Source organism: Phoca vitulina, unplaced genomic scaffold, assembly GCF_004348235.1.
Source record: "Phoca vitulina isolate PV1807 unplaced genomic scaffold, GSC_HSeal_1.0 scaffold1173, whole genome shotgun sequence".
Taxonomy (NCBI): domain Eukaryota; kingdom Metazoa; phylum Chordata; class Mammalia; order Carnivora; family Phocidae; genus Phoca; species Phoca vitulina.
Window position 1 is genome coordinate 1 of NW_022590860.1, and position 9,726 is coordinate 9,726.

At 48.9% G+C, this 9,726-nt stretch overlaps 1 protein-coding gene across 5 annotated transcripts; it reads left to right on the forward strand.

Annotated features, from left to right (window-relative positions):
- Window positions 1-4,809: 4,809 nt before the first annotated feature.
- On the forward strand, window positions 4,810-8,531 carry LOC116629498 (zinc finger CCHC domain-containing protein 18-like). Of its 5 annotated transcripts, XM_032399773.1 has the most exons (5): window positions 4,810-5,009; window positions 5,220-5,474; window positions 5,837-5,890; window positions 6,097-6,333; window positions 6,731-8,531. In XM_032399773.1, exon 5 carries the CDS (start codon window positions 6,855-6,857, stop codon window positions 8,067-8,069), a length of 1,215 nt encoding a protein of 404 aa, XP_032255664.1. In that variant the 5' UTR covers window positions 4,810-5,009; window positions 5,220-5,474; window positions 5,837-5,890; window positions 6,097-6,333; window positions 6,731-6,854; the 3' UTR covers window positions 8,070-8,531. The 5 variants fall into 5 exon arrangements, with proteins under 5 accessions (XP_032255664.1, XP_032255663.1, XP_032255666.1 ...); XM_032399772.1 differs by having other exon boundaries at window positions 6,097-8,531; XM_032399775.1 differs by having other exon boundaries at window positions 5,402-5,474; window positions 6,097-8,531.
- The last annotated feature ends 1,195 nt before the right edge of the window (window positions 8,532-9,726 follow it).

Consider the following 9,726-nt stretch of genomic DNA (forward strand, 5'->3'; position numbering starts at 1 on the left):
AGCTTCACCTCCTTAACCTCATGGGCAGAAGGAGACTGGGAGGGCCCCTCTGCCTCAGACCCTTTAGCTGAGAACTGGCCAGAGCAAAGGCTCATGAAGCCCAGTCTTACATCCCTCTGGGGACACTTCTGGGCCCCTGGTGGCCACCTCCATCTCTCCAGAGCCAAAAGAGACCCCTCCCCCACCCCCAGGCCACAGGTAGCTCTACTCAGGCCCCCAAAACCACAGGCAACCCCAACATTCCCCAGATCTACTACCAAGGAATTTCTTCCCCCAAATCTTACTTGCACCTAAATAAGGATGGGTAGTGAAGGAAAGGTTTGTCCCCTCTTCTATCTCAAAGTGCAGTAATGTTCCACATCTCCACATTTTCCTGAGTAACCTATAAACATGTGTTGACTGACTGCATAAGGCAGGCGGACCTAGCAGAAACACCGGGCTAGGATTTGGCAGACTAGCCTTCTGAGTGCCAGTTCCGTTATCAACTTCCTTATGACCTTTAGAAATTCATTGACATCTTGGAGCCTCGTCCATCTCAATTATAAAATGAGCCGAGGGAGTGAAATACTCTCTAGGCATCCTCATATTGTGCATGTCACTGGGGGCTGACATGGGGGAATTTGGGCCGATATTTGATAGCAGAATCGTGCTTTCCCATCCCCAATTCCATCTGCCATTTTTGCCAATCATTTTCAGGAATTAAAGGTGAACAGTAATTTAGAAACACCTTAGCTTTAATATCTATTCATCATTTTATAAATGTAATTCTTCCTATTTTGTAGGGGAGGAGGAGAATCCACTTTTTTCCTTTGTATTCTCCTGTTATGATGCCAGGCTTGGGGGGGGGGCAGAGATCCAACACTGAATTCTGTCTCTATCCCTTAGTTGTGTGGCCTTAGGCAAGACATTTCTCTCAGTCTCTGTTTCTTTAGTCATGAAGTGGCAACAATAGACCTACCTCCAAAGGTTGTTGCAAAGATTAATAAAATAAAATGAGATAAAGTGGTTAAGCATCCATGCCATAGTGGTCTCGATAAAAAGTATTTAAAAAAAAAGAGATGCTTCCTGACTTCTCCATCTGTCTCCACAGAGCACATGCTCCTGCAGGACACTCTCAGATCAGCCAGAACTAGATGAAGAGGTACAGCGGAATAAATCCTGTGTTCACATGGGAGGCAGCGAAAACCTTTCTTCTGCGAATACAAAGATGTTCTATAAACAATTCTGGACGGTCTGGCCCCTCGACATGAATTCCAAAGTACAGACCACAGAATGCACCGGGGGTCAGCGTTGAGTAGTTATTACCTAGACTCCATGTTGTGCCTCCCATGTTCATAGCCTAGTAAAGTGAGCCCAGGGGATTCCAGATTGCCCTGGCCCATCTAGTCCAGATGGACAGCCTGTGCGACCACCCCAGGATCCAGCCCCATGTTTATTTGTTCATTCAGGGCCTCCCTCCGCCAGTCTTTGGTCAGCTCACAAACCCATATTGATCGTCTACTAAATCACTTGTGGGTAAATTACTATGAAGCTAGAGGTGAATAGGACTTGGTACCTGCCTTCAAGGGCTTGGGAGTCTAGTGGGAGAGACAGGTCAACAATGAGCTAAACTATACTGGAAAGCAAAATAAAGGGCACACTAATCAAGGTCAGAGCAGAAAGACAGGAGCACTTCACGCTACCTGGGACAGGGAGCAGCCAAGAAATTTCTATGAGGAGGGGCATCTGACTTGATCCTTAACCAATAGGTAAAGGAGTGAGGGCAGCCATTCTAGGCTGAGGAAGAGGTCTAAGGCACAGAGACCTAAAAGCATAAGTGGTACAACAGTTCTGGGGGCAGGCCGTGGGAAGGAAATACAGCTGTGGCTGGCAGAGGGAGCAGATTTAGAATAAAGACCATATTTGTTTTCCCCACTGCAACGCGGTATAGCATAAAGAGACAGGCTCTGGAGTCACACAGCCCTGGGTGTGAACTTCACTGTGCCACCTGCTAGCTTTAGGACCTCAGCCAAGTCTCTTCACCTCTCTGAGCCTCGGTATCCTTATCTGTATAATGATCGTCATGAAGCTTGCACAGGATGAAGCATATAAAATTCTTAGCACAGTACGCAGTATATCAATTGCTCCGTAAGTTATATTAGTAGTTTCATTTAAAAAAAAAAAAAAGAGATCCCAGAAATAAAGATTAGATTACAACCACACTTTTTCTAAAGGCGGAAATCAGTCTAATGCTCTGGGTCTTCCGCAAAATTCATTTTAAATTGTTTGTTTGGGAGACAGCAGAGCAAAGTTGTTCATGGGCTTTGGAGTTTGACAGCCCTGAGGGGGCTGGAGTCCCAGTGTCTCCACTTCTAAATTGTGTGCCTTATATACATTACTTAACTTCCCTGAAACTCAGGTTCCCTATCTGCAAAATGGGATAAAGATGCCTAACAGGGCTGCTGAGAAGCTTAAATGAGCTAACAGATGGAAAGTTCCTGGCACAGGGGAGGCAGGCAGCCAAGAGAAGCTATTATTGTTTCAGCTGAAAAGCTTTATCTCCCTAACCTTCAGGCTTTTAAGATTTCTTTGTTGAAATTGGAAAATGTGGTGTCATTAGAGCCGTGAATGAGAACACGCTCCCACACATGAGGCCAAAGATAAGGGATGCTCTGTATCCAAATGGAGCCAGCTTAGCTTAGCAAATCCTCCTCCCACCCTTGCCCAAAGAGATCCTCGCTTTGTTTGAAGGGTCCAATCCAGCCACCTTTACACAATCCATTTCCTTTCACTTTTTTTTTTTTTGGTCGGAGCTCTAGCTCTTTGTCCTATTTGACCCCACCTCCACCAGCGGCAGATCACCTAAGTTGGCACTGAAGCTAATTTAATCACAGAACAAGAATCTGCTGAGACCCAGGGTCAGATGTCATGGCATTGGGGAGCAGAAGCAGAAGTCTGAAGGGAACCCAAGAGCTACCGCCAGCATCACCCTGACTGTGTGAGGGGAGCCTTCTCTCTACCTCCCATACACCCCAGCCTCCACCACCCCTCCCACACTGTTCCATCCACAAGAGAAAGGCCACCGTCCTCAGAAAAAAGTCCTCATCCCCAAATCTGAAGTGTTTACTTCAAGGAACTCTAGGTATCGGGTTTGTTTTAGAAAAGAAGGCAGAAAGGAGCATCAGGAGAAGTACCTTGGCAGGTTGAAAACGAACCCAAGAACAGTGGAAGGGCGTTAGATTGTTCATTTGCTTCCAAGCATCAGGAGTCCAGAACAAGCCCCGCAGGGGGCCTTTTAACCACAATTTACATCAGGAAAGTAAGACCTGCTCTCCAAGAACCAGAAGTCATAGAATATAGAGAAGGTTTCCCAGCTACCGGTTTCACAGCCCATTCAAGCTAGCGGCCCTGCAGGACAGCCCTGCATGCCGTTTCCATGGAGTTGCTCCTTCTCTGGGGCCAGTGATGCCAAATCCAGCAAAGGAGAGGTCCCCTCAAGAGCTCACAGAAGGGCAACCTAGCAACCTGTCCTCAAGCCAGGAAATGAAAGAGCTGTATCAGCGGCTGAGAGCAGGGGATCAGGGGTTAGGTCAAACTGTTTCATTTCTCACACTTCTTCCTGAAGTGCAAGTTGAAAGAGGAAGATGTTACCAAGAAAGATGGTAGGGGAATGATTCTTAAACCATTTCTGGGCCACAGACTTACTTGAAAATCTCCAGAACAAAGGACTCAGAAAAATACAGAGTCCAAATTCTTGGTAAACGATTTGAGAAAGGACCCTAGGTAGGAACCTCTCCTCACTGGAGTTACGTGTCATGACAGATGTGCTGCGGGCAGATACATTGGCAGCAGGCCATTTACTTATGACCCTCAGCATGATGTGGTGTTTCCAGCAGTGATTCATAAACTTCTCTACAGCTCAGAATTAACTACAGCACTAGTTAAAAATGTAAACCACACTCCCCACCCCTAGTCCTAGTAAATCTGAATCCCCCAGAGGTGGAGCTCAGGAATCTGCCTTTCTAACAAGCTCTCCAACATGATTTTGAGGCAGCCAGTCTTGTACCCATACTTTGGTTAATAGCATGGGCTCTGGTGTAAGAGAGATTTGGTCCAGATTTTGGCTTCACCTTGTAATTTCAGGCAAGTCATCTCACCTCTGAGCCTTGTTTCCTTTGAGCTCATAAGCTGTAGAAATGTTTAACTTCTTTTTAAATAAACAGGCAGCTTACTGTAGTATAAAAAACGGTGTAAAATGAGAAAGAAAAGTGCCTTAGCTTCCTTTTCTGTACAGTGGTTCCTGCAAAAGTTACCTACCGCTTTCCCTACTCCCTACTGCCTCCCCCAGCCCCTCTCACTCAACACTACCATCAGGCCAAGACTGCTGGTGGGTTTGAGACCACCGACATAGAAATACTCTGTAGGCAGCTCAGCTGGGCAAATAGTTAGCATTAGAACAACAGGCTTGGATGCAAAATCGGATGCTGAAACTTACTTGCTGTGTGATGCTGGGCAAGACACCTAACCTCTCTGTTTCCCCATCTGTACAATGGAGATTAATAGTCCTTGCTCACTAATTCTATATAGTTCCAAATGGGCCCTCCCATCTCCACTGTGGCTTTTCTCTACTAACCCTCAATCTGAGAGTAAAGCGGAGTGTTTACAAGGGGCGTCCTTTGAAATCGGATATGTCGACTCCGGTGTGAGCTCTTCGCTCTGCCCTTCCTAAACCACACTGCCTGAGTGGTGAAGTGCCCTCTCTTATTAAACCGGCACACCGCTGCCTCCGTCACAGGGCTGCTGAGAAGAATAAATGAGATGTCCGTGCAAGCGCATTCGCACGCAGAAAGTGCTCAGTAAATGCTTTCTCCCCTTCCCCCTATACAAACGTGAGGGGCTCTTATTGTTCACTTGATTTCTGTCCCACCTCGTGTTTAACGCATCCGGTCTCAAAGCGCGGAGGGAAGAGAGTCGAGATGGAAGAAGGGGTGAGGGAGAAAGAAAGCGAAGGGGAAGCAGCAAACTCACGGGTAAGATGCAAATCGGCCCGGTCGGTGCGTCCGAGCTGCACTTGACACGGCGCTGGCTCCCGCGGCCGTGTGCCGCAGCCCCCGCCGGCCGGCTCCCCCCTTTTGCTAGCAATGGCCTCGGGGCCGGAGGCTGAGAGGGGAGGCCGCCCCCGCGCCCCGCTGATTGGCCGCTCCGTCCCGCTCATCAAGCTCTTTTGTATCAATGGGCAGAAGCTAACTGAAGCGGCGGCTGCAGGGAGGGCCCGGCCGGTGGGCGGGGGAGGCCGCCGCTGCAGTGGGAACCGTGCTGCCTCGACTTCGCTACCCCTGGCTGGGCGGCTGTGCGGTGCAGCTCCATCCGGCGGCTCCGGTTCGCTCGGCGGCGGAGGAGGCGTCATCCTTTTCCCCTGCAGGGCCGCGGGGACTGGAAGGCGGCAGCCGCAGCTGTCCACGCCGGAGCATCCGCTGCCCACCAGCCGGGCACAGGTAAAAAAAAAAAAAAAAGGCGGGGGGAGCGCGATTGCCCGGCGCGCAGAGAGGAAGGGGAAGCTCCACCAGTACTGGGCGGCTCCCCACTTGGGGAATCGAGAACTGAGAGGCCGGGGAAGGAGCACTCCCATGGCCCCGCTGCGCTGAGGGAAGAGGTCGGGTTTTGCTGGATGCTGCCAAAGGCGTAGGATTTGCCAGAATTGAAAGGGGGGAGGCGTTTTTAGGTAGGGGTCGTAAGGGACAAGGAGGAGATAATCACAAGCTATCTGCTTTGAATCCCCTTTGCATTTCCCCATCTCTTCCTGGGGAGGAATATGTGGGTGTGCGTGTCCAACTCTTACTCCCTTTCTCCGTGGCAGACCATCAGCCAAATCCGAACTTGAATTCTGTCTGAGCAGCTGATTGCAGAGCTGGTAGGCCAACAATTTCCCAGGGGACATGTAATGGAAGGGGTCACTTTGACTTGTATTCAGAAGGCGGGAGAGGGAATTTTCTGTCTGAAGATGGGAGATGGAATTTTCCCGGAGGTGAGGGCGGGGAAAGGGAGCGGGATGAGGGATGAGGGATGAGGCTGCTTCTGACCCTTCCCTTCTCTGTCCTGCCCTACGCGACGACGCAGTCTTGACGCCCTGAGGACTGGGATCTGCAAACCCCACTGGACGGAGGTCAGGGCTGGGATCTGCAACCCTCAGTGGACAGAGGTCGACCTACCCCGAAGACGAGCTTTCTCATGGAGGGCACCTGTTGCAGAGGCTGGAAGTGAAATAAAGGCGTGCACTTGTTTCCGAGCTTATGTTTTATAATCCGAGAAATAAGGGGGGAAACTTCAGAAGGGTGTGTGGTTGAGATCTGAAACGTGAGTTTAACGGATATCTTTAAAATTTTTTTATTTGAGTATAGTTGACACACAATGACACAGATATTTATTATCATAAATCTGTGAGGTTTAGACCATTGCACTCTATTTTGAGAGCCCAACAACAGCTCCACACACACTATTTCACCTAGAATTCAAAGCAACAGTTGCCCTCCCTCCTGGAGGACTGGTCAGAGGGGATGGAAAAGTACCCTGTTAGCAGGAGGACACCCGGTAGCTCGAGAAAGTTGTAATTGCCAGTCTCCTGCAGGGTATTTTTAGGTCAGTGGGCAAATATAAAATGTACTGCGGGGTGTTCATTAAAGTAAAGCGACTGCAGACCACTTCCCTGCAATCTACTACATTATTGACCTTTTCCCCCCCTTTTTCTTTACAGTCCCTATTGAGATACAAGGAAGGCAGAGCCTGGGAACATTGCTTTGGGGATTCCTCCTACAGATTAGGCTTTTCTAAAAAGCCTGAGCATCTTGTTATATTCAGATAGACAACTGTCGTCCGTCATGGCTAGCATCATTGCACGTGTGGGTAATAGCCGGCGGCAAAACACACCCTTGCCACCTTGGGCTCATTCAATTTTGAGGTCCCTGGGGAGGAGTCTTGGTCCTTTAAGGGTCCACATGGCAGAAAGAAATGTGAAGCTATTCTCCGGGAGAGTGGTGCCAGCCCAAGGGGAAGAAACCTTTGCAAACTGGCTGATCCAAGTCAATGGGGTCCTGCCCAATTGGAATATGTCTGAGGAGGAAAAGCTCAAGCGCTTGATGAAAACCCTTAGGGGCCCAGCCCGGGAGGTCATGGGTTTGCTCCAGGCCGCCAACCCCAATCTAAGTGTGGCTGATTTCCTGCGGGCGATGAAACTGGTGTTTGGGGAGTCTGAAAGCAGTGTCACCGCCCATGGTAAATTTTTTAACACTTTGCAGGCACAAGGGGAGAAAGCCTCCCTTTATGTGATCCGTTTAGAAGTGCAGCTCCAGAATGCTATTCAGGCAGGGATCATAGCTCAGAAAGATGCAAACCAGACTCGCCTGCACCAGCTCCTTTTAGGAGCTGAGCTAAATAGGGACCTGCACTTTAGGCTGAAACATCTTCTCAGGATGTATGCAAATGATCAGGAGCATCTTCCTAATTTCTTGGAGTTAATCAAGATGATAAGGGAGGAAGAGGATTGGAATGACACTTTTATGAAATCGAAACGGCCCAAAAGGTCTGAGCTAATCTTGGAGAGGGCAGCAAGCCCTGCAGCATTTCAGGGGCCCCAGCCAATAGCAACCAGCAGCGCCGACTGCAACATGATAGAGGTAGATGATACCCTTGATGACTCAGATGAGGATGTGATCCTGATGGAGTCTCAGGACCCTCTACTTACATCCACCGATGCCCCGCCCCTCAGAGGCAGGGCCAGACCTCTCGATCCAGTACTGGTCACTGATTCCTCCAACAGTTCCCGGGCTCAATCTCCTTCCACCAGTGGGGGTTCTGGGTATAAGAATAATGGTCCTGGGGATATGCGTAGAGCCAGGAAGCGAAAATACACAATCTTCTGTTCATATTGTGGTGAGGAGGGCCACTCAAAGGAAACCTGTAACAGTGAAAGCAACAAGGCCCAGGTGATTGAGAATCTGATCATCACCCTGCAGGAGCTGACACATACAGAGGAGAGGTCAAAAGAGGTTCCTGGCAAACACAATGACCTCTCTGGGCCTCTAGTAAGGTGCTAGAATGAGCCCTAAGTGAACCCTTAACTGTATTCAGATGGGAAAAACAGCAGGGGTGGGAGTAGATTTCTATCTGCATTAATTAATCCACAAAGTGGATTTATTGTGGGCAGAAGAGGTCTTGGATATCACCAAAGTGGAGGGGATGGCCTGAACTCTGTCCCTGCTCCCTCCTCTGTCTGCCTAAGGGTCTATTCTGTGTGTGTCCGTTTCCTTGATGACTATTCTTTTTATGAAAGGAGGATAACTGTTAGCCCTTCACAAAATGAAGGAAAATACAAATTACCCAAAACTCTTCATCCTTATATAAACATTGTCAGTCCTTTGATGAATGCCCTTCTAGGTATTTCCCTGTAACTGTGTACCCAGATAGATATATGTATAGATAAGTGAACAAATAAAAGTGCTGTTCTATACTGTGTATTTTTTACCAAACTATATGTTGTGGAGTTCTGTGTCAATGAATATATATAAGCATCAAGTTCAATGTCTCTGTGTGTGATGTTACTTTTGGAATATAGAGGAAAAATAAATAAGAATCAAATATAGAAGCTTTAGTGGGGGAGGGTCACACTGTGAAGTGGAGTTTTCACCAACCTCATTTACAGATGAGGAAAAGGGAAGCTGAAATGGGCGGAATTTCTCCCAAAAAGGCCCTTATCACAACTGACCTGTCTCCTAGGGTCAGGGTCAAATCTGCACCCACTGGTTGATATTCCAATGCTTTCTTTTCTAACGTATCCTGAGAAATGTGATGATGGACAGGGGTGGGGGCAAAAGTGGGAAATGGGTATTTCAGGAGGGTTCCATTCCTGTTCACTTTGGGAAGGAGCAGGGTAGATTCCTTAGACTGTGGCTACTGCTGCTTCTGGAGAACAGCTGGTGGCATCAATAAGACTGTCCTTTGGGCTGACACTACCCTCTGCTTCTGCCCTTAGTACTGAGAAAGCAGCCACTCATGAGAATTTAGTACCAGGAAGCTCAGCACCTCCCAAGCCTCCCCCTGGTTACAGGCTAGAGGACACCAAGGAGCCCAAGGAGTTGCGGCTAACCTTGTTCTGATCCAACAAATGGGAATACCCAAGGAAGGATGAAAAGCCATCTGGGTGCCAGGGCATATGAAAAAACATGGGAATCAGAAAGCCCACATACCCTTTTAGAGCTGAGGACATTAATAGGAAAAGAGAGCACAGAAGAACCTTCCTGGACACCTGCTCCTGCCCATCTCACAGTCTCAGACTGGAGGGTGATAAAAAATGACCCTCTGTCCAAAGAACAGGGTCCCCTATTCTTTGTCGGTATATCAGTCCCTATCCTTGTGAGCAGGGCAAGGTTGATTGGGGCTGATTTTATTTAAGGCAGGGAATGCAGTGGAATGAATGCAGACCCGATGAGTTTGTCAGGGAGGAGATAGGGCTGAGAGGACAGAGTGTGCCACAGGAGGAGACAGCGTGTGGAGGCGAGGCAGCATAGGGCTGTAGAGGGAGGGGAGAGGAGAAGACAGGCAGGGGAGGAGGGGACACCTTGACTGCGCAGGGGATTCACATCAAGCCTGGTAGGAATGGCAGACTCTGGAGCTTTCACACAGAACCCTGGGCCGTGTGGTCCCGAGAGGAGGGAGGTGTTTGGGGCTCTAATTATGCTGGCAGTCGATGGCCCC

Excerpts from the sequence above, each read along its gene's own strand:
- LOC116629498 (XM_032399772.1), top strand. The coding sequence starts at position 6,855 with ATGGCTAGCATCATTGCACGTGTGGGTAATAGCCGGCGGCAAAACACA.